We start from the raw sequence: 27964 nt of genomic DNA, 5'->3' as shown, positions 1-27964 counted from the left end.
GTATATTTTTATCACTTAATAAGCAATAGTCCTGGAGTATTTGCCTATAAAAGAAATCACGTCCGAGCATGAAGATGATCGTCAATTTTGACAGAACGCCCTAGTTTTCTATTTTCTAGACTATGAAATAGAGGATGGCTGAATAATATCAAATAGACTGATTATAATGAGCACAAACAAATCTGCTAAATAATAAAAACAATAAATATCTCCCTAATCTCACGAATTTGAATATTGACTGCTTTTTTCGATAGATAGTATTTTTTTCCTTTTTTTTTTGATTCGATATATTTATTCTGAACAGAGCAAGATATAAGATATATATGTGCATAGTTCGCAGCTAAAGCGAGACTAATATTAATATGATATTAATACTGACAGAATCTGCCTGAGCGCAGGCCCAATTTTGGACTGGATAGATGTAGATGGTCATCCGCGTGACGCGTACACCAGGTCTTGACATTATGTACTCTATCTTTTTCTTTTTCTTTTTTTTTTCTTTTTTTCTTTTTTTTTGGGGGGGGCTATCCGTACTATACTCTGTTGGCGCTACCGATTAGATATCCAAAAAGTAATTCATGGATGGAATAAATAATTGGCAGTATGTCGAATGTACATTACACCTCTGAGGGAGTCCATAGATATGATCTACCCCGTAATTATGCAGCCTAGTCCGTTATATGCGAAATCAAACTGGAATCAGAAAATGTGGATGAGTGACGAGACAAAAATAGTTGCGACTTCGCTACCCCTTCCACTGCTGATACGCAATAACAACCTGCACAACACCCGTAATCGTCTGGGCAAGTCCAAAAAGAAAGGCCAATACCAGCGCTGCGACAGCAATCCAGAACGTGTACCGCTAATTTGGCTTTCTCTTGTCGATCCACCATTGCTTGAATGTTCTTGGCTCAGTATTGTCATACACTTCCTTGAGAAGAAGGAGCTTCTCCCCCCAATATCGATAGGACGAAACGTCTCGCGGAGCAGGGCGCGTGAAGCCCGCTTCGACGTCGATATCCTGCTGTTCTTGAATCCTGCGAAGCCACTTGCGACACTGGAAATTGGATCTCGGAAATAGAAGGGCCAGCGTCAAGGCAGTTTCTTCGAGAAGGCCGGGAGGGAAGATCTGCCTTTGTCCTCTTTTAGCCAGCCAGATCACTCAACAATGACATGAAAGCTGAAAAATTAAATACGACTACTTCTTAGAGCTCATGAGTCTCACCTTTCACCGGAATTTTGGTAGTTCTGAAGGAACTGGCCTTGATCAAACAGATATAGCACTGTTTCCGTATGATCCAGAGAGAGATGCTCCCAATTCGTCCAGACGATTTGCAGCCCGCCAATTTCCTGCAGATTCAGGGCATTGAAATCAAACGGGAATGACTGCTTTTTGCTTGCCTTGGTCATGCTTGGAGGAAAGCAGCTATAGATGTATTGTTGCAACGTTTGGCTATCATTCCAGTCCTCCCCTTTCACCGTCAGCCAAAGCCAGCTCAATCGCCACCTCTGCTGCGTTCCAAGAGTAGCCTAACCATGAAGGCGCCTCATCTAGAATCTTCCGAACAAGCTCTGCGCGGGGGATGTGAGAATTTTGGCGGACGAAGGAGACGATATCAACGACATCTTGGTGGACGCGAAGTTTCAGCTCTTCCGTGTCGACCAGTGCACAACGCCCAAAGTAGTTGTCGAGGAAAGAATTGGTGCCAAAGCGGGTACGATGGAAGAAGCCAGCACTATTCTGTCCCCATAGTTCTCGCACCAGAGCTTCTTCAAGTCTCTTTCTCTTTGGCTCTTTCTCTTCTTCAAGCGCCAATACTACTGACGAGTCGGAGAGCGCTTCTTGAAGGGGGTTTGCCAGATTAGAGGACGCCATGGAGATGTCAATAGATTGAAGACAGGGAATTGACATGAAGCAAAGCCAACAAGGCTGCATAGCCATATGACAGGCTGGGCCGCAAGGTGGAAAGAAAAAAATCAGTCCATGTCGAGTTGGGCCGCGGAATAGCTCCATCTAAGCCTCGACGAAGTCCGCATTGCACTCAGCCTTGTCTGTTTTATATTCCAGGCTGCATCTTTAGACGGCCAGCCTTGCAGCGTCGTGTGACAGGGGTTGACCGCCACTCCGCCATTTGCGTCCATTCTGTTCTCTGTGCAAGAATCGATTGATCTGGTGCGTGGAAGAAGAAAGACTTGCCATCAGGGAAACAAGGCGTGGAAGGGATGCACTTCCTCTCAAACGCTCCAGAAGGAAGGCGTGGCTGTACGGATTCCAAGCGACAAGGGCGTAGTTGGCCGGGAGGTCCAAGCTTGTTGTATACCCTGTCACTGCCACGTCAAGCCAGAGAAAGAAAGCCACACTGGGCTGTGAAGGTGAGGGAGCTGTCAGAGCAAAGCCCTCTGAGCTGACTAGAGACTCCAGAAGGACTCATTACCCCGCTCTTCGGCGTCTCCCGTTGAAGATGCTCTTGCAACTCAACCAACACCATGGCTGCCTATGTCCGTGTCGCAACATATCCGGCGGTCCAGCTCAGTACCAGTGCCTGGGAAGAAATCCCTGCGTTGGAGCGGGCGGCATGTATCAATGAAACCCACTTTCGGCAAGTCGAGGATGAGAAAGCCTTCGATCCAGATGGCCGTCTCCTCCAGGTGTGGACTACCACAGTTTGTCCCAGTCTAAAGCGCGTGGTCGAGGATCACAGGGCAGATATACTTCGAAGCATCAAGAAGAAGAAGCTGCCGCCGTTCGTCATTCACTTCTGGATGATGGGGAAAACGTTTGACACCGCTCGTCCAACCGTCGTCGTTCTGAGCAACGACCGCAAAGTTTCGCGACGCATGGTCGAGCTGATCGTCGAGTGCGACGGCTTCAAAGACCTCGGGTTTGATACGCGAGCCTACGAAAAATCGATCTATCAGCATAAGGGCGGTGGCCGTGGCGAGTTCAGTCCTCTACCATGCTTGTTGTGCGGCTCCATGATTCTGGCCGCTAGCAGTCCCAACGATCTGCCTTCCCATGGTCGCAAAGTCACCATCGGTGGTGTCATCGCTCTGAATTCGGAATATTTTGGCCTGACCGTCGCACATCCATTTTTCCAACAATCTGACGAGAACGAGGACGAGGAAGCGGAAGCGGAAGCAGATGTGGATGAGCTGAACTCCGAAGCAGAGATAGATTCAATGTCTCCCTCTTCAAGCACCGTTAGAGACAATGCCGCCACGGAAAACGAGCTAAACCCTGCGGTTACAAATGTATACTTCCCGCCACCAGACGAAAATACAGAACCTGTATTCGTGGGCCACCTGAGAAGGCAACTGTCGGGAGCCATCAGTGCCTCGGCAGCTGGCTTCGACGGGTCGCTATGCGAGGAGCTTGACTGGGCGCTGGTTGAGATTGACGAGAAGCACGATGACGTTTACAATCGAATTATCCTACCAAACAAAAAGACTTTGAGTCCGCGTGCGATCGCCTCTATTCCACCGCCTAAATGCATTTGGGTTGCTGCAGGCGCCTCTGGTGTGCGGGAGTCCTGGGTATCAAATTCAGTCTGTGTTATCTACCTATCAGGATCCAAGATGCAGGACGCGTGGACATTGGATTTGGAAACTGGTATGTGACCTCTGCGTTATGGATGGTCGACTTGCTAAGAAAGTCGCAGAGCCTGGTGACTGTGGATCGTGGGTCGTGGACGATGAAGGAAACCTGCACGGGATGATTGTGGCTGGATGCGATCTTGGCCTCGCTTATATGTTTTCCGCCGAAAAGATAATTGAAAGTGTGAAATCGAGAAATAATTATCCCACCGTTTATTTGCCTAACGAAGAGCAATGGGAATTCGATATCTTCCATACAGATGATATGGCTACGTTTTCGAGAACCAGAAAAAGTGGTCGAAGGCATTGCCGCTTCGAGAACGAAATGTGCAGCGGTGCGAAGCCTTTCTAGGAGCAAGACATCCAACAACTGCAGTCAAGTCGTTCAACTTGGCCAAGGTCTGTTCAGCTGTGAGGGACTACGACAAGGCGCTTGGAATACTGTCTGAAGTAATTGAAACTCGGAGAGATGTTCTTGGCCTCGATCATCCAGACAGTCTGCTTAGCATGGCTGAGTATGGAAGGACTTGCTGCCTCGCGTATCAGAGCGTAGGCGTCATTTTCGCAACTAACGGAATAATCGAGAACTGTCCCGGGACTAAAGACCCTCTTACTTTGAGAATCTTATCCAGGCTTGCGGTGATCCATCAGCAAGGGGCAGAGGACGACTTAGCAAACGCGTATCGTTATTTGATCCGATCAATCAGAGACATGAACATGGATGAAGATAGAGAGTATATCCTGCAGGCAATGCTCATGCTTGCGGAACAGTTTATTCGTCAGAACAACGGTTGGAAAGCTGATAATCTACTCTGCTGGGCTCTCGCACAGAGCGGACACGAGGACCTTGGTCTGATGGATTCTACGACCACCAGGATCATGATTGACCTTGCCGAAGTCCGGAGATTAGAAGGCAAAGTCGATCAAGCAACAGAGATCCTCACTTCTGTTCTCGAGAAGCAGGAACGGATCCTTGGAGGTGAACACTTAGATACAAAGAAAACAAGGGCATTGCTCGCTCAGCTGTGCGACCCTCCTTCCACTTTGACTACATTGCCGACGAGGTCTGCTCCGACTAAAAATCCTTTCCAACATCTGACCACCACCAAGTCTGGAGCTATGGGCGGTTTCAATTATAGTCCGTTTGCTGGCAAGCAGGGTGCTGGCGAATCTAAGTTACGCGATAGCTCTTTCGCCGCCAAATCCTCAGTATTCTCTGGTTTTGAACAGGAACCCCCTCGCTATGAGTCGGTGGTGTCGCCATTGTCGCCAAGACGTGATTGGAGTGGAAAATTCAGGGACGAAGGCTTCAATAACCCTCAAGCCCGGAAGAGTTCGAATCTGCCCTCTTTTGGCGAGGGTCAGGGGACTAACAATAAGGAGAATATGCCTGGATGATTTTTTGGAGTTGACAGCATTGGATATGATCCTAGATTGACCAGATTTGACACCAATTTCCCTGACTAAGACGATGGAACGACGAGTGGAGCGATAATCTTTACAGTTTCAACAATATCGGACGACTTATTTCGCGGTGCTTTGATTTATCAAACAGTCGCATTAATTACTCCGTATATCAGAACACACTGGTAGACAGTTATTAGGGCTAGGACGTGTAACAATAATATTTCTCTGTTAGAAAATATGCATTTAATGCGGGGGAATATTGAAATTCCATCAAATACCTATCATAATATAAAATATAGAGTCAATCTCATTCGAAAGAGGCAGAAGAGTCAGAAAGATTGTTAGGTATTTGAAGGTCAGATGACCCATCATAGGAGGTAAATGATCGGGTTTCCTGTTTGGGAAAGGGTTGCGTCTCTTGACTACTGCAGTACATAATATCAATATCAAAGGTCTCCTCCTGCAGTCTTTGTAGTTTTTGCCTTTACATCTCTCTAGCTAGTTTCAGGTCCTGGTTCTGTAGCTGCTGATTTGATTCATTTGATTGAGCCGAGTTGACAGGTCATGCTAGACAGAGAGTATCATACCTAATGATTTGCCACTACTTGGCAAGAGAGCGTATCAGTGAAAACAAAACACTTGCAGGGCCATTTATTTGTCCATTTTGCATCGTCTGTCACTTTTGCACTGCCTTACCTACCTACTAGTCTGGCAACCCAGCCAATCACACCCTCCCCCACAGGCATATACAATTCCTTTGTTTCCGTCTCTGCTCAACGGACAGGGCTGAATAGTGCAGCGGTCAGGACTGCACCTGTCAGTATGTCGAAGTCTGGTCAGAAACAATTTGGCCCAGGTGTTCGATCCCTGTGGTTTCCAAATAAAAAAAATTGGGGACCCATTTATCCTGACTTGTACAAATCTGTGGGGGTGCTGCGGAAGGGACGGCACCCCTTATCAGAGGTTTTTTTTTCTTTTTTTTTGTTTATTTTTGCTTTTTTTTATCTATGGTATTATACCGCATCAACAGAGTGCCTGCCCGTGTCCTTCTTGTTCTGAAGTCGATTAGTTGTTATCTATGATCCTGAACCATCTGCCATAACCGCTAGCAATACTATTATGCCCCCGTTGCTCTGATAGCGTAAGTGTAAGTGGCCTCCGTGTTTGTTTGAACTCGGAAGGAGAACAAGTATCCAGGAAACCAATCATTCTCATTCTCTAGCCACTTGCAGTAGATTGGGAGACATTCGTATTCAGCTTGTTGTGGGGAATTGAGTCGGAATCTCCATTCCACGGGTGAATTGACGATGATTTCTTGCGGGGGGTGGCTTATCCACTCGAGTTCAACTTCTGCGCGCTGTGTCTGATCTGTATTGTCACTGTTGTCTCCTCCTCCACTATTCGTATCTGGGTTTGGAAAGACATTGTTTCTGTCGTTGTCAACAACGGGATTCTGATTGTTGTTTCCATTGTTGTTTCCACCACCACCATTCGTATTTGGATTGCCAAAGACAACATTTCCGTCGTTGTCCAAAAAGCGCGGTGGCCTCGGAGGTTTCTGACGAAAGTATAACACTGGGACCTTTTCGCCTATTCCCCTGGCCATGGCTGTAATAATGTCCTGCATTTTTCTATCGAGAGTAACTAATGGAATCCCTTCGATCACACCAGCAGTCTGTCTATATGTCTGTTATAAGTCAGTTCCTCGTTGAGCCACATAAGAGGAAGGATATGCATTTGTTCGACTAACTTGATGGTTTGTATATGGATAAGCCTCTTTATACTTCCTCGTTCTTTGAAATAAAGAAGTAGAAAAGAAAGAGTAGATAATGACATGTTTAAGCCTCTCCTTTATAATGTACGGTTAAGGAGTCATATATCGGTGCAATTGACTCAGATTTCGGCTTGGGAGTCAGTTATGTAGTGGTCATAGTTGACTCTGAGTGACAGGAGATATAGTAGCCTTTGGTTAAATTAATAATAACAATATCAACACTTGTTTCTATCCTCAGGAAGAGGAATTACACACAAATATGGCAGTGGCGACTGAATAAATAGAGGCCAGCCCGATCATTTATATTCCAGAATGAGCAGTCATTTCGCACAATTATAGGCTCACAATCTAGTAGAATCAAATCTAGTAGAATTAGAAACTGCCAATTTAAACATGATCATCCTCGTCCCTACCCACAACAGTAAACACACTCGTCCGGGCATAGAGCACAACATCATCAGGATTACCGCAGCGGCAAATGATAAAGCAGATGGTGTACTGCCCAGATTCAATGATGGCCGGTATGGGGATATCCACCGACATGTCCGTGTTGGTCTGCACCCAGCAGCGTCCAATATCCCAGCGAATCCAACGCCTCGCGGCGCTGCCTTCCTCCCTGTCGAGGGTTATGGAACACTCTCGCACAACTGTGTCAGGAGTTCTGTAATGGAAGTCTACCGTGATGGCGGTATGGACGTTGACCGTGAGCGGGGGCTGTTGGATCCAGTGGAAATAAATAGGATGGAAACTGTCGTCGTCGTCGCTCATGTCGTCGTACTCGTACTCGTCATCGTCCTCTTCGACATCGTCATCGTCACTATCATCATCGTCTTCGCCGTTGCCAAAGAAGTCATTTCCATCGGCGTCACGAAAGGGAGGCGCTTTCAGGACTTCGTCGTGAATGAACAACACTGGGTACCGTTTGCCTATTGGCATGTCTGTAAGTGCAGATTCTGTCTTTACCTGATGAAAGGATCTGGTTAGACAATAGTTTCTTTTGAAGTTAAATTGCTGTCGAGCTATCAGTCTGTTAGTATACCCTAAATCAGTTCTCGTCAACGACAGACTGCTCAACGTACCTGGTGAATTTTATATAGACAAGGCGTGTCGTTCCGTTGTTACCTGTAAACCTCCACAGAGCGAAATGAAATGGAGAATTCCATGCTTGAGCTTTTCTTTTATACTTCATTCCGGGTTATATACATCGTGGATTGCAGTTAGATAAAATCTACGGGTTTTGGAGCCAGTTCACGGCGATGGGCGAAAGGACTCTAGTAATTGTCGATAATGAGAGGGAACGCCCGTCATTATTCTTTGGTTTTCATTGATGTACTGTACGTATGTGGGTCCTCTGGGAGTACAAAAAGAAATCGATTCTCGTCGAGAGCAAATCCACAGCAGTGCATCAACAATCGAAAACTGAAGGACTTCAAAAACATACTACTTACGAGTTTAGCTTCGTCGTCAGCACTGCTAGTCAATATACAGCATCCAATAGCACATCTAGGTAGACAGGTCGAATATACCGTTCATTGATCGATTTTCGAGTACAATATAAAAGAAACAGCAGACAAAGTGTTCGACACCTACGTGAAAGACAATAAACAAAACAAAGGATGCGGCCTACAAGGATCAATTTAGCCTCGATCTTGCTTTCTTTGCGCGGCACAAGCTCGTCTGACAGAAGTCGTATTAAGTTTTATTTTCTCTGATTCATTACCTTATTATTGTTTTAAGAGCGGAAGAGCCTCGAGAGCTGGGAGCTGAATTGAGCAATATGAATATGGATAATAGATTGCTAACCCGAAAAGATAATCTCACTCAAACACAGTCCAGGTCTCAAAAAAAAAGGGAGCTAGATAAATACTAGATAAATACTCACAACATACCATCTATAACCAGTAACTAAAAACCCGTAACCTAAATGAAAAGAGATTGCAAACCCAAGATGCCCGTACTCCAACACAAACAGATGCCACAGAACCAGATACTCATGCAAATTACACAGTCATGAGAAGTAAAGAAAGAAACTCTCCACCAGTACTCCTTCCATTCCCTTGTTCTTGCACGGAATATATCGCGATCAATGAACCCCACATTCCCAGTGCCTCTCTTCACAGTGAGACTCGTCTAGCAATACATTGTGCGCTGACTAACAGCCTCAGGCGCTTGAACAGTAATATTGACCGTATGCTCTCCTGCCTGGTCGATCGGCTCGGTTATCTTAAATTCAATGGGTTCTGACCCCAGAATCGTATGCGCATTGTAATACAGATCCTTCTGGCCTTGACTATCATCATCGGTGAGCCGTGAAATCATGCTCACGTTCACCTGTCTGTTTTGGGAAAAGAACTGGTTTCCATTTGCCTGAATTTCGAGCTTGACGGTAAAACGATCGCCTTGGACAACCGTGGTTGGTTTGTTTGTCCACTCAACAGAAGCAGTTGAGTTTGATGCACTGCTGGTTTGGTCGGTAGAAGACATGATAAAGTTCAAGGCAGTAGAGGATATGTAGCTGTTAAGGAGCTAAAGTAGGTAGTCTTTGAGGGTCAATTCTTGATATAGTCAAGACTCGAGTAGTTGTCTGTGATATTTATTGAAAAGGGAGAATTTATCGATCATGTAGTGCTACTCTCATAAACTGACTCTGACTCTATCTTATTCACTAACCTGTGACTCAATATCAACAAGGAAGTTTGTAGTGACTTATCCTAGATCTATCTTCAAGACTCATACCTTGTCACTCTGATATTCTTAACAGATTTGAGATATCAAATAGATTTAGATCTAACCATAGAAAATGTACTGTACTCATACCCACAAACCTCATATGCCAAAAAGAAAAAGGAACCAAACATATAAATGACTATCAATAACCAAAATAAAAATATAACCTGCAACCTAAATCAAGTCTGAATATTTAAATGAAAAAAAAAAAACGTCCAACCCTAACCAGTACTCCGAGGACTCCGACATCAAAAGCAACAAAAGGCTTCACCACCCATTCGCGCCATTCGCAGCAGGAGCCTCGCACACAGTAATAGTCTCGTAACGCCCAGACCCAATTTTCAACGAGTTGCCGGAGTTACCGATGGTAAGAACAAGTTCATACGTGCCCGGTCGATGGATCGGACCCGCTTCAAAACTCATAGTCCCTTGAATCTGACCGTTTTTTGCAGTACACTTGGATTCCTCGACCACTATGACGGCGACCCTGGCGGGGCACCGCAACAACCCTCATAGGCAGCAAGTTCCCACGACGAGGATTCGTGTTTTCAGTTACGCTAGCGTGGACGTTGAATGTGAAGGGCACGCCTTGGGTAACCTGTGACGGGACTTGGCCGAACGTGATGAAAGGGGCTTGTCTTGAAGAAGAAAAAGAAGATGGAGAAAAAGGGCTGCTTCTTTGGCCGTTGTTCGAGCTATATGAAACTATGCGGTTGTGAAGGGTGGCTGACTGTACTTCTTTCCGCTGAATGGAGGAAGTTTGTCTTGAAGAAGGAAGAGGAGGAGGAGGAGAGGAAGAGGAAGAAGAAGAAGTTCTGCGTCTCTGCCCGTGGGCGGCCATGATGAAGCACAAGGCCACGAAGGAGTTGAAGTTGTAAAGGTAGTTGTACAATGAAAATGCAGCTAGCTGATAGAAGAAATTGCTATCTTGGAGTTTTGATTTCAGTAGGAAGAATTTTTCTTTTCTAAGTATATAATGGCAGGAGAGAAGAGGGCTATATAGGTGTACAGGTGTATATATACTATCCAGATGACTCGACTCGACTCGATCTTTGATTTGACTAACTTTTGTATGACTCGATATCAACAGAGGTGGTAATAGTTTGCAGTGACTTACTTGACTTGGCAATATTACTCATATTACTTATATAATTGTGGAGGGAGAGGATGGGGTTGGATATGATCGATCGATCATATATACATACTGTACAGTATATATTCAAACTGTATACAGCCCAAAATGCAAAAGCCTACCCAGGTAGTTAGTTCTATAGCATGCCAGCCACATGAGGAAAAGGTTGCGAAGTGACCATATTTGTATCCTATTCTATTACTGCTGATTATAAGATACTACGTTCAATCAAGCGAAGTGCAAGCAGGTAGAGACGTAGTGATTTCACTACATACATACGTAGAATAAAACGTGCTGTGGTGAGAACCAGCAGGGTGTATGTACAGCACAATACCATGCCATGCTAGTACTCGATTGGTCTCGTAGCATTTATTTAGGGAAGTTTACTGTTTACCGGTTATTCACCTGGAGGTGCTGCGATATATTTAGCGTATGCAAAAATTGGTGCAGGTTTGGCACCTGAACCCGTCGAAAATTCTAACTCTTGTATACAGATTTTTTTTTGAATTTAAAACATGAATTATAAGCCTAATATTAGAATTTTCTAAAAAATAATAAAAAAAAGTAAGGCCTAGAGATAATACTATAAAGATATACATACTGCTTTTAAATTTAAAAAATAAGCAAATTTCAAGTTTATATATAGTAATTTGAAAACTAAAGCTTTTTATTTTTTTTTAAAAAAAGAGAGAAATATGTTTCTTTGTACTATTTTCTCTATGTATCTTGTTTTTATTTTTATTTTTATTTTTTATTTTTATTTTTTTATTTTTATTTTTTTTATTTATTTTTCTTATTTTTTTTTAGAAAACCGTAAAATTGGGCTCATAATTTATGTTTTTAATTCAAAAAAAAATATGCATACAAAAGTTACAATTTTTTGCGCGTTCGGGTGCCAAAACTGAACCAATTTTTGCATACGCTAAATGCCCAGTACCTACTACTTTTCTCGAAGAAAGAAATGAGATCGCCATTGATTAATAAATACTACTTCTTAATCACCAGAATCAATATCAATAGCTCTCTCCCGTGATGCTATATTCCTGTCCCAACAGAAAAAGAATCCTGCGTCCTGCATTCACATATCTCGCCAGGACTATCGTACGGTAATTTTAGTTGCTCTGTCTATCGATCTATCTTTATATGTATATACAGAGGTATCTCACAAAAGAATTCACAAACCAACCGAAACCACCAAGGACAGCTGAGTCTTCTCTACATACTATCCTCCCTCCATCGACTACGCGTCTTCCTCCACGCCTCGTGGTCTTCCTTACCCTCTTGCACATTCATCCCCACGCCCATCCCCCGCTCAACCCACTGCTTGCTGCCCATTTCCGACAGGCGCGAGAGCGCGCGCGCAAACGCGAACCGCTCCTCGTCGCCGCTGAAGATCGAGCTCGATTTGAGCGCCGCCATGCTCAGGCCGAGATCGTCCATCAGATTGCGCATTTCCGGTGGCAGGTCCATGTCCTCCTCGCCCTTGGAGGCGGAGGACTCGCTCAGAGAGGTCTTGATTTCCTCGTCGGACAAGAATAGGTTTTGCAGTGGGACGGCGGTTGTCAGGACGAGTTTGGCCTGGAAAAAGTCAGTCTCTCTCTCACGCACTCTCTTCTAGCACTCTCTTCTAATGGAATGGCATACCTTGCTCTCATACACCGCGTCGACAAACGTAATAAATCTCCTCGCCAGATCGCGCTGGTTCAGAGTCATGCCCGGCACGTCCGTCACAATGAAAGCGTCATAGTGCCTCACCAGTTCCAGGTAATCTGCCGCACTGGTCGCTCGGCCCAGGAGCTGCTGGAACGTGAATCTCGCGGCCTTGCCGCTGGCCAGAGGGACCTCGATCGTCCGTCCCCAGACCTCGTGCGTGGCCGGGTGCGGCGGGTCGTTGACAGGGTCCCCCAGATACTCAAACCACTTGTCGGCATGGTGGGCCGCTCCCAGGTCCAGCGGGTGATAATAGACGCCCGACGGAGGACGGGGGATCTTGCGGTAATCGGTGTCGGAGTTGAGGTTGAGCACCTCCAGCACGGTCTTCAGCAGGTTGATGCAGGGGATGAAGTGCTCGCGCTGGATGCCGTTCTTGTACAGGTCATCTGGATGTCGATTGGACGTTGTGACCACCACCACACCGTGAGACATCAAGGATTCAAGGAGTCTGGCTTGCAGTCAGCAACCACCCTACCAGCAGAAGGAGGAACAGCAACCTTCTCAGAATCATCGCATCGGCCACATCAGTGCACTGGAACTCATCGAAACAGAGCACGCTGGCGGACTGGGCAATGTCGGCCGCCACCAGCGGCAAGGCATCGAAGTGAGCTCCATGGCGGGTCTTGGCCGCATGCAACCGTCGATGCACATCTTGCATGAAATTGTGGAAGTGTATCCGCTTCTTGGACGGGATATTCGACGGAATGGTGTCGTAAAAGAGGTCCATCAACATGGTCTTCCCGCAGCCCACGTCTCCATACATGTACAGACCTTTCGGGAGGTTCGGAGGGATGGTGACCGACGGGGCGGGACGACTACTCCGGCCAAACAAGGAGCCGAAAAAGGAGGTCTTGGGCTGTTCTTGCAGGCTGTCGATAGGGGGATGGACGACTGGGGGAGGATTGTACGTTTTCAGCATGTCATGCAGGGTCTGGAGGTACTGGATGATGGCTGCAACATGTCCATTATTATTAGCCTGGAATATTTCCGGAAAGGAATTGCTCTAGGAGACATACTTCGCTGGTAGGGATCATCGCGGAGGAGCTCTGCCTGAACCCTTCGATCGTACTCTGCTATGGGACCGCTTGATGAAGCAGTCGTATCGCGCCCAGATTCTGCAGCCGTCGCAAGCAGCCTGGCGGGCTGCTGCAGCGGCGAGATGCGGGCCCCCGTGTGCGCGCCACGATGAATAGCTAAGGAATTATAGTACAACGGACTTCGCGAGCCGCACTTCACAGCATGACGATGTATTTGCCGTATGGAATCTCGCGGATATAGACTACAGGAGGCAGCGTGGATATGACCTCCCCTCCATGCCCCACGCGCACAAGCGACACATAACCTCGAGGAGTTCTGCTTCATTTTTATGTACACGAAGACATGCTATGTAGGAATCGCGATCAGGAAGGCGACAGAGAGGTGTAAAAGACAGCGGCGGAGCGAGCGGCGGACAATGAATCAATCAATCGGCAGTGCGGGACGGGATCGGAGACCGAGACGGAGGAGCGGAAGCACCGCGACGACGAAACCGGAGGAGTTGCCAGGTCGCTCGAGGGAAGGAAGCTGTGTCCTGTCCTGTCGTGTCCTGTATGTATGTACAATGCTGCAGCGGACACAGCTGAGAGTTTCCCAAAAAGAAAAGAGAAAGGGAGAGGTTGGCGCAGCGAAGTCTCAGACGAGTCGAAGTGAAGAGTGGAGGCAAACGCCGAGGTTGCCCGCCGCACGTGATCCCGCCTGCCCTGAACAACAATCTTCATATACTAGATCTAAAATATTCTATCATGAGATGTCGTATTAATTTTTCTAATTAAACTGAAATGCGTCTTGATTAAATAGAGTGCTACTAGAATTTGCTGAATATGCAACAATAAATCGATTTAAACGCATAGTTTCCTTTAAATGTACTGATTTAATACCTGCACTCAGCATATATCTTCGTCGAATACAGAATACTGCAGAAAAAAGACCTCCACAGGCAAAAATCATTCAGTCATTTACACACGCCTACAACCATACATACATACATTCAATACAGAACCATATCAGCAGCAAACACAGAATCAGCACTACCACCCATTCGGATGGATCAACACCTTAGTATACCCCTCGACCCTCTTGTCGAACTTCTCGTACGCCACGGGCGCCTCGTCGATGCCAATCTCGTGCGAGACGACAAACGACGGCTTGGCCTTGCCCGCGATGATCAGGTCGCGCAGGTACCGGTTGTAGGCTTTGACGTTGCATTGGCCGGTGCCGAGGGAGAGGCCCTACCCCAATCCCAGTCAGTGAGGGGGACACAGAATAGCAGGAATGGATTATATATATTGGTTCTTAGGCGTCTCACCTTCTCAAACAACTTCCCAAACGGGATCAATAGCTGTCCTTCCTTGCTCTGCGCATCCGGCGCCCCCGGGTCTGTCGGAACATACAGGCCTGGGATGCCCAACCCCCCCGTCGGCCGGGTCACCCGAATCAGCGAGTCGAGAGCCGTGTTGGGCTTTTCCTTACTGCCCGACGAGTCGACGGCCTGGTAGCCCACCGCGTCGACCGCGCGATCGACCATGCCGCCGTTCAGCTCGATGATCTGGTCGACGGGGTCCCGGACGGTGAAGTCGACGGCCGTGCAGCCGATCTTCCTCGCCGCCTCGAGACGCTCCGGCACGCGGTCGACGACGTAGACTCTGCTGGCGCCGCGCAGCACGGCCGAATACGCCGCCATGAGGCCGACGGGCCCTGCGCCGAAGACAGCCACGGTCTCACCGGGCTTGAACCCGGACAGCTCGAGCCCGTGCCACCCCGTGGGGAAGATATCGGCGAGGAGGGCGAAGTCGGCCTCATGGTCGCGGCCCGGCGGCAGCTTCAGGGCGTTGAAGTCAGCGTAGGGCACGCGCAAGTACTGCGCCTGGCCGCCTCGGTACGGGCCCATGGCGACATAGCCGTACGCGCCGCCAGCAAAGCCCGGGTTGACGCCGGTGCAGAAGGCGGTGCGGCCCTCTTCGCAGTTGCGGCAGCGGCCATCGGCGACGTTGAAGGGCAGCACGACGCGGTCGCCTTTCTGCAGCAGGGTGACGCCGGGGCCGGTCTCGACGACGATGCCCATGTTCTCGTGGCCGAAGATGAGGCCCGGTTCGGCGGCGGTGCGGCCTTGGTACATGTGCAGGTCGGAGCCGCAGATGCCTGTGCGGTCAGTGAAATTCTCCTTGGAATCTGCTTGTCGAACGTACACGCTGTGGTGACTTTGATGATCACGTCATCTGGGTGCTCGATCTGGGGCATGTCGACCTCCCTGACGGAGACCTTGAAGGGGCCGTCGTAGTGGACGGCTTTCATTTTGCCGTTGGACATGGCTGTCGACTGTCTGTAACTCGAGATAGCTCAGAGGATGTACTCCGTATGTGCTGATGTATGGATGTACCAGTAGACTGTGACCGGCAGACTGGTCCCCTCTGACGGCTGCCGGCATTAATATAGCCGCTAGGGTCTCCTTCCAGCATATGCAGTGACGTGAGATGATGTATGAAAATGCGGGGAACAGGGTTCTCGACGCATGCACGCTGCACGCCATGCAGGCCATTTTGCGGGGATTTGCGGGGAAGACAGCCAGGCAGGCCATAGAGATGTGCAATGACCCCTCATGGAGTAGCTGGATAGTATGCAATTGCATTGGTTATCCATCTCGATCAAGGCCTCCTCTGCACGTCCTGCATGCTGCAGCTGTGACGTACATATTCAATTATTACTCGGTTAAAAGATTTCGTTCATTTCCAGTCTCCCAACCAACCAGATGATCTTTCAACAAAATTAGTTAAGAACATTCTCTGAATTAAAACTTCTACTATATAAAAATTAGTCTAAGTCTTATGAAAGTAATTCCCTCCCCTCCATTCTCTCTATATATTCCATCCAGCAAGTCAAGAAAAAGGGCTCTACTCAATCACGACTTGCGCAAAACCAGCGCAATCCATCCAAACAGCCGGTACACCGCAATGATAGCGATCAGGATACCCACCCACTTCCCCGTGCGGCCTTCAGCGTAGCCATACTGCTCGAGGACGCCTGTGCCACGGATCTGGCACTGGGACGCCAGATCGGTCTGGTACATGAAGTGGCACGCCGAACCGCAGGAGAACACCCGGGGGAGAATTCGTTGACCATCATGCCTTGGAAGACGTATGCCTGTATATACATTACTTAGTCAGACTAAGTAAGTACTGGCAAAAAAAAGTGATGCGACAAACCTGATAGTCGATATAGTGAAAGACGTATTTCCAAAACGGATTCAGGATCGTCGGCGACACGAAAAATCCCCCCACGCACATCCACAGCCCGTTCGCAAAGGCGACGAGCGCGAGGGAGATGACGAAATTGGGAAAACGGACGAGACGAAGACGACGAACGATTCGGCCGCCACCAGGTCGAGGAATAGCCACATCACCCAGCTGAAAAACGCGGTGCCGCTGGAGCGGAAGTTGGAGAGCCAGTAGGCGACGATGGAGAAGAGGATGGAGATGAGGACTGCACATACATTAGTCAGAGTATCCTTAGAAATATGCTTGGAGACCTACAAAGATAAGGTAATCCGATCAGAAAATTGGACAGAATGAACGGAGTCGGTCCGTAAAGGCCATTCGCGCGCTCCTTGATGAACGTCGCCCGGTCTTCCAGGTACGCTGGGACGTAGGCGACGGCCATGAACGACATGAAGGCCGAGCCGAAGAACTGCCCAGTTAGCAGGGAACTGGTTTATTGAGTAAGGGCGTCATACAATAGCGTTGATGAAAGGTCGGATATATTCCTGCGAGGTGTGCAGCCGCAACCACACTGTGCCCATCAGGATGGCCAGTCCTGGAGACGTTAGACCTATCTTGCGTTATACTAGTGGAGGGTGTTATAGTAGTGAAGGTGAACTCACCAAGATACATGACGATCCGGATACCATAGGCAACGATATCACGGTTGCTTTTGATAAGCGACCGATGCAACAGGGACAGGATGACCCGACCAGGGTCTGGACGGGCAACGTCTGCCGACAGCTTTCTTTGAAAGATCTTTTGGCAGACCAGCCAGCCGAGCGTCCAGAGCACTAGCCTCACTAGAGGTCGACCAGCATCCCTGTATCTTCGCCAGCCTCTTACCTGCCGCCTCCTTGTAGCTGGCAAAGTCGGCGCTGACGACGTCGAGCATGAACTCGGCCGGGTTCGTATACTGCGGCATCGGATAGCCGATCCGGCCAAAGTAGTCGCTGACCTGCGTCGTCGGGCCAAAGTAGCAGGTCCGTCCGCTGGACAGAAGCAGTACCTTGTCGAACAGCTCGAAGGTCGTTGTCGATGGCTGGTGGATGCTGGCGATGACGATAAGCTGGGAGAGTCAGAAACCCCCTTCAACAAAAAAAAAATAACCTCCTTAAAGTCCATCTATCTTCCACTCACATTGTTCCTCTTCGCCAGCTTCTTTACATATGAGATCACTTCGAAACTGGCCTTCGAGTCCAGCCCGCTGGTGGGCTCGTCCAGGAAGAGGATCTTGGGGCAGGTGATGAGCTGGCTGGCAACGCTGAGACGGCGTTTCTGGCCTCCGCTGATTCCTTTCCGGATGGGCGTTCCAACCAGAGTGTTGGCCTGGCCGTGGATGCCAAAGGCGTCGAGAAGCATGCGGACGCGGTGTGCTCGTTCAGAGCTTGACACGGACCTGGTCGACACCTTAACTCGTATGCGACAATTCGTAAGGAATATACGGATGGATGGACTTACCTAGGCAACGACAGCTCAGCAGCAAACCGCATCGTTTCCTGCACGGTCAGAGACCCGATGAGGGCATCTTCCTGCTCGACATAGGAAGTGATGAGCTTGAACGACTCGTTATCGACGTGCATGCCATCGACGAGCGTGGCCCCGGAAACTCTGGCGTGCGAGGCGGGAATCCGGCGCGCGAGCACATTCAAGAGGGTCGTCTTTCCACAGCCAGACGGGCCCATGAGGGCCATTAGTTCTCCTGTTGCTGTAAGCCCTAGACGAGACGTCGACGTGCATGCAGTACATACCCCGCTCAACATGCCCGTTGATATCGCAGATGAGATCTCGCATCTTCTTGGTCTGGCCATCCTTGACCGTCACAATTAGCTCTTTCCAGGAGAAGCTGTGCACGGTGTCATTCTTCAGGAACGCCTGTTGCGCTTCGAGATCGACCAGGGAGATGTCGGACTGGGCGTCCATTTTGAACGAAAATCACCCGAGACTGTCCTTTTCTTTTTTTTTCTTGTACTTGTATTTGTAGTTGGTCTGGTCAAGCATCCTGAGTCTTCCTTTCCAATCCGATCAGCAGCAGCAGCGTCGTATAAATATACGAATTATTACTCCAGAACCACGAATAAACACATGTACCTGTATGTATGTATGTACCTACGTAAGAAATGTTCAAGGATTCCCAAAGCGTATATTCGTCGTCGGCGTTTCCCCACAGGTTCCCCGAGCAGAGTGAACGCCACTCCCCACATACATATAATCTTAGATTAAGGCTCTTTTTGCGGGGGTTATTAAAGATAGTCGAGACTATTAATTAGTTATTAAGCAGTTCGGCGATGTTGTGTTTATCTTCGACCTCTCCTTGCCATTTCGGTCGAGAATGTGATCCACAGATGTCAAATACGGACTCGGCCGATATGTCAGAAATGCGCGAGAGAGCATCTACGTTGTACTGGATGAATGGTATTGAAGGTGATGTCTGTGACGAGATTTTCTCATATTCACTTCTTTTTTTTAGGAAAAAAAAAGGCAAGGAAAAGAGGGAAAGAAAGAAAAAAAATGAAAAGAAATGAATGCAATGGAAAAAGATATCTCGAATCTCCAAGTTCTATCGATCAATCAATCAATCCGTCTAGATATAGAATGCACAGGAAGATTCATGATTCATGCCACTTTCTTTCTTCTTGATCAAATTAATTAGATAATCTATTCATGGCATCTGTGCGAGTACGACTGACTAAGGACTAGTTAACTGACTATTACCATCTCTTCAACACCACAATGCGTCTGCAGATTTTAGAAAATATAGATATAGATATATATATATCATTCTCGCAGGATACGTATTACTTGACCACCTCCTGATACATACCCAACACCTGCTGCCGCACCGTCCTAGCCAACGGCCAGCATTCCGCCAGCCGATTGAACGCTCCCGCAGCCAGCTGGATCCTGGCTTCGATAGACTCTGCATGCTCGGTGCCCGACGCCATCACACAAGCTGCCGTGTGCACGATCACGGCCATGGCCACCGCGCAGATCAGGAAGGGACTGTGTCGCTTGATCTCGGTTGGGAGGGCCACCAGGTTGGAGAGCTGATCGGCTGCGCGAATCAGCTTCTTCGACGACAGGTCCAGCGCGTCCAAGGTCAAGGGCGGTCGGGAGGCGCGGTAGCGTGTGCAGGATGTCAGGGTGTGGAAGGATGCGAAGCGCATGATGGACCGGGTGCGGTGGAGGTGGATTGTTCCTCTGTTGCAATCAGCTCCGAACTTATGTACATGTACATACATACATTGTTATGTCTAGGCTGCGTACATGTAGATAATATCTGACCCTGGAACAGCATCTCGTCGACACGCCCGTTGCTCAGCATCGGGTCGCGCTTCGAGGCAGGCAGGTGCAGGAACCATCCGGCAAGACAAGCATCGATCGTCTCGGCCTGGGGCTCACTGTCGACCTCGGTTGATTGACTGAGTCCCGGGACCATGCCCAGGATCCGCACCGCCTCGACACGATAAGCAAAGGACGAGAATCTCTTCCCGTTCGGGTGAAGAGACCAGTTTTGTCGGAAGTCCTCCAGTGTGTACTGCATAGGAGGGACCTAAGAAATCAGCAGCTGATCTTCACAACTAGTCAGTATTTTTTTTAAGTCCTACATTTCCCGCATGATATTCCTCCTCCTCGCAAGGCAAGCTCAGATCCGATGGTCGCCCGTACAGTGAAAATGTGCTCTGCTCGCGTAGACCAGCAAACAGGCCGTCGACAATGTACAGTTCCCAGTATGTCCGCCGCCAACTTTCCTCCCACAAGCTGCTGCCCATCGAGTTCTCCCGGGCAAAGGCTGCGCGGTCCATGCCCAGTTCGAGAGCCAGGTCTACCGCAGACCGCAGGATCTGATTCGCTTCGTCCTCGCGGCCATGGGCATGGGTGACGATGGCGAGGAGGAGCATGCTCTGGACTGTGAAGCCGTTCCGGGGGTCTGCTGTTCTGACAGGACGGCATATGCAGCGTCTTTCAACGCATCTCGGACAGACTCGTCGTAATGGTAGTGAGCGCCAATGTACTGCATGACCGCTAACAGATACGACGGAACATTGTGGAGAGCCTTCTGCGGCAGGACGATGGGATGGGCAAGGTGGAAGTTCTGGTAGTAGAGCTGGATCCAGAAGTCATCGAGTCCTTTGGCCACATTGTTTGCTGGGACTACCGCGCTGTCTGCCGTACCAGCCAGGGGGTTGATCAATCCGAAATCGAACAGCTCGTGTCCGGCACTGGCGATGCTGCTAGCATCTGGTGCGAAGCTTGCTGGTATCCCGAGATCAGCTGGCAACGAAACTGCGCTGTCCAGCCAGGCGGGAGAGAGGTCGTCGACGAGCATCCCATTCGACTCCTCGGACGGGGGGGTCTGGAAATCCTGCCGGCAACAATGCTGCAGCCAGCAGGATTCAGCGTCTTCCGCAATCCCCGTCTGGAGCGGACGTATTGGCAGACCTCGCCCGAGGCCTGGCAGCGACCACAGACAGGCACGAGAGCGTCAGGCGCCGACAGGCGGTGCATGCCAACAGGGACGGTTGGCGCCGGGATCTTTCCATTAGACATTCTGCAGTATAGCAAACAAGAGCAAAAGAGGAGTGGCCGTCCTACATGCAATGCTACAGTACAGTAAGTAATACTGAAGCCGAATTTACTACCTCTTTCGGTAGACGATATCCATCACGTGCCTAGTCCCCGAGGTCGCCGACAGAGCCGACTCGACTGAATGGAAATCTGACAGATATCATCCAGAAGTCCAGTCTTGAACCAGTCTTGATATCATTGATGCATTTATTGTAGATTCCCGATGGAACGTTGTCCTGCCCCACAGTGTTCCCGAGTGGCGAGTGCCAGACGCCGACATACGGATATAGTATGTACAGTACAGTACAATATAGATCATAGCCTATTCGAAGGATATGGTCTTAAAAAAAAAACTAAAAATTGATGGTCTAATATATAATTAAAGGATTTCAATTACTGAGAGTTCATTCACCTCAGTCGTATAAACTAGTGTAACTGGGTGTAACTGGTCGTAGACCGATGCATACATAAAATATATATAGAACTAATTTCAATTAAGTATTCTTACTTCTCCCAAAACGATAATATAATTCTACCGAACCAGAAGAGGTGGAACAGTAGACACTTGTTTCTTATCCCCGTCCACGGAAAACATGCTCGTAAGCGTCGTTATTTGTTGAATATTAATTATCTCCGTCTTGTCTTGTTATCAATAAATAAAAAATGAATGAATAATCATTGTGTATGGACGTAGATGATATGCCCTCTTCGTTTATTTATTTTTTTTTAAAAAATTTCAGTTTCACTATACACATAACCCTCTCAACTCCTCCTCTTGCGAACATCCCCATCGCATCGCATCCCATCTCCTCTTAACACCAGACTACCCCAACCAGCCAGCCAGACCAACCAGACCAACCAGACAGTCCATCAGCTAAATCAGCGATGTAATTAATCCGCCTTCTCCGCTTTAGGAGGATATTTCTTCCCGTCCCGCTCGACCTGCGGCGTGCAGGTGCAGCGCTCGCTCTCCGGAACGGGGTCCAGCACGGCAGGGATGTGGTTGCCGCAGCCCCACCAGGTGATTTTTTCTAGAAAGCAGTCGTCAGTAGGCAAGCAGGAAAGCTGTTAGGTAGGAAGGCTGTTAAGGAAGATGGGTGAGGGATGGATGGATAGATAGATGTACAGTACGTACGGCATTTCGAGCAATGAGCCTTCAGACACATGTTGAGTGAGTATGGCTTCTGGCTTCTTTCGGTAATGCAATAGATTAATTAATTAATTAATTGATTGATTGATTGAGGGAGTGAGTGATGGAGGAGATGGATATCCGACAGTCGATAGTCGAGGGCAGACAGAACTTGCGGGGAAACAAAGTTGGCACTATATATATCTATATATTCCAGGATCTATTTATATACCTATAAATATATCCACATTCACGTGCTGCACTGTATGTAGAGTACATTATTATCTAATAATAATTGCATTTCGTCACATTTCCTTCTTTCCATGGATCCCGGGCCCCGCGTTTAAAGCCCGAGCGAGATACCGAAGTAGGTAATAGTCGGCGACTTACCTAAGTACATACATTTATGGACAGACAGTAGGTATCTATGTACATAGGGAGATTACCAACATTTCCTGCACTCTGTATATACTCCGGAGTATAAGCTGATGGACATAAACCTCCAGGGCACCCAAATTCAACCCCGACCGAACACGGCACAGACTGACAACCAAGCCTGTTGCAGACCTGGCCACAATTCTGGCCAGCACATTGTGAAAGAGAGGGCTGGCTTAAAAAGTAAGCCAACACCAAAAAAAAAAAGAAGAAGTTAGGTAGGTAGTTTACAATCTACTGGATTCTGGGCCATAATTCAAAGGCATGCTATGCTAGGAAACAAACCAGCCAGCCAACCAACCACATACATAGTAGTGAGGTTAACCAGCTGGCACAAGACAAGCTCTTTCTTTACCTCTTACTAGCAAAAATACTGGTCTTTACAGAACACTAGACATGACTAGGAGAAAAAAATATGGGCAACCTTATGTTCTTATTGCTAACTAGTAATAAATAATACCTTATTAAGGTGCTCAAAAAGGCCTTAACAGGTAATAAGCTTCGTCCTCATATATATAAATATAAATACAGACACGTAAAACATTGGCACTTAATAGATACCATTCTCCGTGACCAAAAAAAAAAAACTTGATTTAATAAGAATACCTCAAAGAATCCTCCATCTACTATGTATGTACAGTACATACAATACATACACAAGATAGATTATCCATATATATGACTGACCCATGTCATGGATTATCTATGTGACCTGGTGATGGATTGATCATTTATTGATCATTTATACAGTCCATTAAAAAAAAAGGTAACTACTGTCAACAGTACAATGTCATACTGTACTACAACACTGACCCAATCAATAATGATAATGATATAGAGTTGTACAAGTTGTACATACATGTACTATGAGTCTATGACAACAGCAGCAGAGCTAACTAGTTAGTCCTGCCTAATGTGATGTAATGTGATGTGATTTGATTGTATTGTGACCAGCCAGCACCAGCACCAGCACTAATTACTGCAGCTATTAACTAGCCCTATTAGGCCCATTAGGCCCATTAATTAGCTAATGGCCAACAGATCAGTACTGAGTATGAATTTATCAATTAATTAATTAATCAATCAATCAACTCTGTCTGCTCTGCATATATATGTACCCTGTGTAACCAGGATTGGAGATCACTGTACTGCTACAGTACATTACTGCTACAGTATTACTGCCACTGTTACTGCTATTGCTATTAATAGGTATGTACAGTACAGTACAGTACAGTACATACATACATACATAAACTACATGTGTGTTGTGTACCTACTACTATATGTGCAGTACATGTACAACAGTACATACTATTCCTACATATATACAGAGTATACGGAGTAAATTATTTATTGCTGTGCTACTGCTACTGCTACTCATTCATTTATACAATCTACAAGAAAATTCCGTCGAGTCAGATAAATTTGGCAATTTGGACAAAAAAAAAAAACAAAAAAATTGTCAAGTTCTCAAAAATGCTCAGACACATGGTGTGACGATTCAACTTGCCTGTCGTCACGTGAGCGGTGAGAAAAGCGGTGAGGTATAGGTACGGCAGAATACTTGCATAAATCGCCTCGCTAGCGACCTGGCTCCCTTCCTTCTTCTCCTCTCCTCCCAGCCTAGTCTCTTGTAATTTAGATCGCTCCTAGTGATAAGAAACTGCTCTATTGCCTGGAATTGGATCCGTCACATTAGACTAGGCTCAACCCACTCATTTCTTACCATTTCTACTGCTTCTAGATACGGTCTGACGCGTCTACTACAACAGTCGACGCAGACCTCTTGAAGCTGCCAACTGCGTGCCAGCGACGTGGTGATCAACTGCTGGAAGATACTGAAGATACTAACGATACCGACGTGAAAGCTGCGATAATGCTGAATTGAAGACATCCGAGAATCAGGAATTGAGACGAGACGAGACCGAAGAGTCAACGCAGAGACCAAGCAACCAAGACCCGAAGAACCAGGGAACGAATAGAACAAACCCAACTGCAATAACAGATCTGTGCTACGGACACAGAAGCTGAGAGGAGGGTATTAATATGGCGAGACCATCGAGTGAACAGAAGCCTCCTAGACGAATGACACTCCTACTGGAGGGGAGACCTGGAGAACCACGAGAGATAGACCGAGAAGAATTTATTACCTACTGTCGTGATGACCCTGAACGCCTCTGGCAACTGATGTTGGAAATAAGTGACGAACTGAGGGACAAAATTGAAGATCTTGAGGTTGAAGCCGCTGGTGCGCTGCTTAAGATTCAGGAAAACGAAGGAATTGCAGCCCTTGCCAACCAAGAATTGAAGAAGAAAGAGGACGAGCTTAAACAGACGACCATCCAGCGAGATCAGTATGCCAACCAGATTGCACAAATGATGGTTCGAAGCAACGACCTGGGTACCCTGGCAGTAGGCCCTGCCACCCGTAAGTCTATCAAGCTTCCAGACCCACCCCTGTTGTCCGATGGAAAGAACCCTAAATTCGACGATTGGCTCGTACTCATGCAGCAGAAGCTGAGCGCGAATGCGGACCACTATGATACCCCTGAATTGAGACGCGCCTACGTTGCCAGCCGATGCGAGGGTGATGCGGCAAAACACATCACTAAACGCCTGAAGAATGGTGCCATAAATGCTTACAAGGACTCGACCGACCTGCTGGAGCACCTTGAGCAAATCTACCACGATCCGAACCGCCTCGCAAGTGCAAAGCTCAAATTCCGTGGATTATTCATGAAGAATAAGGACAAATTCCACGACTTCTTGTCCGAATTCATTTATTGGGCAGATGAGGCTGAGATTGACGAGAAGGACTGGAGGGAGGAGCTATACCAGAAGATTACAACTGACCTCCAGAAGCTGACTATGAGTGAGGCCATCCGCACCAATGGAACTTTTCAGGAGTTCATAAACTACTGTTCTCAAACCGCGAATCGGCTGGAGGTTATCAATAACCGTTCGCAACATAATCGTGTCTTTAGGAACTGGGCCTCTTCAAATCAGAATCAGAACTCGCCAGTACCTACTAATACTGTGAAGAGGGAAAGCAAAGAGGCAGATCGCTTGGGGGTAGACTCAGAGACTCGTCAACGTCTAATGCAGGAAGGGAAGTGTTTCAAGTGTCAGCAGTTTGGCCATCTCGCCCGTGAATGCCCTAAGCAGATGCCTACCACTCAGCTCAAGGCATTGGAGAAGGCCAATAGTAAAGAAAACAAGTCAACTAGCACCACAGAATCGGAAAACGACAGTGCCTAGGAGAAGTCTCCATCCTAGGCGGATACCAGGTCCCCCTATGTCAACTGAACCTGCAGGAACTATTGGGAAGGGAAAATGAGAGTTTTACCATACCCACCCGATTAGTTGTCAATGGATACACATTTGCAGTGAGAACATTAGAGACACAGGAGCAAACGGATTCATATTTATCGACACAAACCTAGCAACCCTCATCGCGAAGACCTTTGGCCTACATACAGTCCCATTAGGACGGGAATACGCAGTACAAGGATACGATGGCAAGTCAGAAGCTCCCGTCACACATGCCATCTTCATGACACTGGAGGTCGACGGCAGAAGACAGAATAATCTACCGATGCTGATAGTAAACTTGGGAAGGCACGATATAATACTTGGAAGGAAGTGGTTTGCCCAATTTGGAGTCCTGCCAGACTGCAAGAACCAACGCCTTCTTTGGCCCTCAGAGCGGGCTGCCTTTGACGAAGTGGCCGCTCAGACAACTCGACCTTTACCCCGCAAGATATTGAAGCGAGCAGACACAATACAGATGAATTACCAAAAGGACGCAGACCGCAGGGATCGACTAATGGAGCAAGAGGACCAGGAAGATCAAAAAAAGGGACCTAACAAGGTCACTACAGGAGATAGGAAACCGATAAGCCCAGCAGCGCCTAGACATCAACCACGAGAGCTTTTCCAGCCGACAGATCCAATTCCCCTGGAACCAGAGAAGAAGATTGAAAGTTCACAAGACCTCCCAAAGATTGACATCGCAGCAATAGGAGGCTCGGCCTTTACGCGATATATGAAGGGAAATAGTGCCGAGGTGTTTGTCACTAGCCTCTATGAGATTGATAAGATGATACAGCATAAGAAGCCATTATGTGACATCACTGAAGAAGCAGACCTTCGAAAGTTGGTTCCATCATACTACCATGACTACCTCGACGTCTTCTCAAAGAGGGCTTCAGACACCTTGCCACCATCACGTCCATGTGACCATAAGATCGAGTTGACAATGGAGAATACGCTTGGCTATAGCCCTCTGTATAAGCAGTCGGCAGAAGAATTAGAAGCCACAAAGAAATACATCATGGAGAATCTAGACAAGGGATTCATCGAACCAAGCAATGCACCATTTGCCTCTCCAATCCTGATGGCACGAAAGAAGGATGGAGGACTCCGATTCTGCGTTGATTACAGAAAGCTAAATGCAATCACTAAGAGGGACAGATATCCATTGCCGTTAATTGATGAATTGATGGAACGCCTCATCAGCAAAGTCTTTACAAGCTCGTATCCGACAGGGCTTCCCCGTATCCGGATGCTCCAGACTCCGAGGACTTGACTACCTTCCGAACACGATATGGATCCTATAAGTACAAGGTGATGCCATTTGGGCTGACTAATGGACCGGCCACGTTTCAACGATTCATCAATGAGACCTTTCTAGACTATCTGGACGATTTCCTTACCGCTTTTATTGATGATCTGTTGATCTATAGCAGCAATGAGCTTGAGCACCAGGAGCACGTCAAGAAGGTATTGCAACGTCTGCGAGAGGCTGGACTCCAAGCCAGCATTGGGAAATGCGAATTTCACGTCCAAAGGACTAAATACTTGGGCTTTGTCGTTGGCACTAATGGTATTGAAGTCGACCCTGACAAGGTGGCAGTAATTGCGCAATGGAAGCGACCAACTACAGTAAAGGGCGTGCAGTCCTTTCTAGGATCTGCAATTTCTACAGGCGGTCATACGGAATTATAGCCGGATGCACGACCCCTGAACCACCTTACCCGTCAGGACGTCCCTTCCATGGACTCAGGATCATGAAAAGGCTTTCCAAGCATTAAAGGAGGCATTGACCTCTGCTCCAGTATTAATACACTATCAGCCTACTCTCCCAACCCGGATCGAGACCGACGCGTCAGATGGGGTCCTAGGAGGAGTCCTCT

At 47.7% G+C, this 27964-nt stretch overlaps 8 protein-coding genes across 8 annotated transcripts; 2 read left to right on the top strand and 6 right to left on the bottom strand.

Moving 5' to 3' along the window:
* Positions 1–2487: 2487 nt before the first annotated feature.
* On the top strand, positions 2488–4992 carry T310_3887 (uncharacterized protein; the record flags this gene model as incomplete). The annotated part of the gene is made up of 3 exons (XM_013473242.1): positions 2488–3610; positions 3660–3929; positions 3971–4992. 3 exons carry the CDS (start codon positions 2488–2490, stop codon positions 4990–4992), a joined length of 2415 nt encoding a protein of 804 aa, XP_013328696.1.
* A 1126-nt stretch (positions 4993–6118) lies between these two features.
* On the bottom strand, positions 6119–7711 carry T310_3886 (uncharacterized protein; the record flags this gene model as incomplete). The annotated part of the gene is made up of 4 exons (XM_013473241.1): positions 6119–6688; positions 7031–7047; positions 7121–7138; positions 7207–7711. The coding sequence occupies 4 exons, from the start codon at positions 7709–7711 to the stop codon at positions 6119–6121; spliced, it is 1110 nt and encodes a 369-aa protein (XP_013328695.1).
* Positions 7712–8905: 1194 nt separating this feature from the next.
* On the bottom strand, positions 8906–10343 carry T310_3885 (uncharacterized protein; the record flags this gene model as incomplete). Its single annotated transcript, XM_013473240.1, has 5 exons — positions 8906–9301; positions 9512–9520; positions 9601–9669; positions 9812–9937; positions 10011–10343. 5 exons carry the CDS (start codon positions 10341–10343, stop codon positions 8906–8908), a joined length of 933 nt encoding a protein of 310 aa, XP_013328694.1.
* Positions 10344–11730: 1387 nt separating this feature from the next.
* T310_3884 (Mitochondrial ATPase (Afg1)) lies at positions 11731–13709 on the bottom strand (the record flags this gene model as incomplete). Its single annotated transcript, XM_013473239.1, has 5 exons — positions 11731–11771; positions 11858–12212; positions 12279–12795; positions 12845–13298; positions 13364–13709. 5 exons carry the CDS (start codon positions 13707–13709, stop codon positions 11731–11733), a joined length of 1713 nt encoding a protein of 570 aa, XP_013328693.1.
* Positions 13710–14413: 704 nt separating this feature from the next.
* Positions 14414–15692, bottom strand: T310_3883 (Formaldehyde dehydrogenase; the record flags this gene model as incomplete). Its single annotated transcript, XM_013473238.1, has 3 exons — positions 14414–14614; positions 14692–15524; positions 15572–15692. The coding sequence occupies 3 exons, from the start codon at positions 15690–15692 to the stop codon at positions 14414–14416; spliced, it is 1155 nt and encodes a 384-aa protein (XP_013328692.1).
* A 589-nt stretch (positions 15693–16281) lies between these two features.
* Positions 16282–18559, bottom strand: T310_3882 (ABC transporter; the record flags this gene model as incomplete). Its single annotated transcript, XM_013473237.1, has 9 exons — positions 16282–16523; positions 16665–16862; positions 16913–17066; positions 17113–17207; positions 17260–17439; positions 17483–17705; positions 17777–18035; positions 18098–18353; positions 18388–18559. 9 exons carry the CDS (start codon positions 18557–18559, stop codon positions 16282–16284), a joined length of 1779 nt encoding a protein of 592 aa, XP_013328691.1.
* Positions 18560–19483: 924 nt separating this feature from the next.
* On the bottom strand, positions 19484–21187 carry T310_3881 (C6 transcription factor; the record flags this gene model as incomplete). The annotated part of the gene is made up of 5 exons (XM_013473236.1): positions 19484–19837; positions 19881–20189; positions 20245–20744; positions 20813–21002; positions 21080–21187. The coding sequence occupies 5 exons, from the start codon at positions 21185–21187 to the stop codon at positions 19484–19486; spliced, it is 1461 nt and encodes a 486-aa protein (XP_013328690.1).
* A 3628-nt stretch (positions 21188–24815) lies between these two features.
* Positions 24816–27776, top strand: T310_3880 (Gag/polymerase/env polyprotein; the record flags this gene model as incomplete). Its single annotated transcript, XM_013473235.1, has 3 exons — positions 24816–25987; positions 26157–27254; positions 27317–27776. The coding sequence occupies 3 exons, from the start codon at positions 24816–24818 to the stop codon at positions 27774–27776; spliced, it is 2730 nt and encodes a 909-aa protein (XP_013328689.1).
* Positions 27777–27964: the final 188 nt, after the last annotated feature.

The sequence above is a fragment of the Rasamsonia emersonii genome, assembly GCF_000968595.1.
Source record: "Rasamsonia emersonii CBS 393.64 chromosome Unknown ctg1118621760089, whole genome shotgun sequence".
Classification (NCBI taxonomy): domain Eukaryota; kingdom Fungi; phylum Ascomycota; class Eurotiomycetes; order Eurotiales; family Trichocomaceae; genus Rasamsonia; species Rasamsonia emersonii.
The sequence above is the reverse complement of the archived record's forward strand: the minus strand, read 5'-3'. Positions and strand labels throughout refer to the sequence as shown.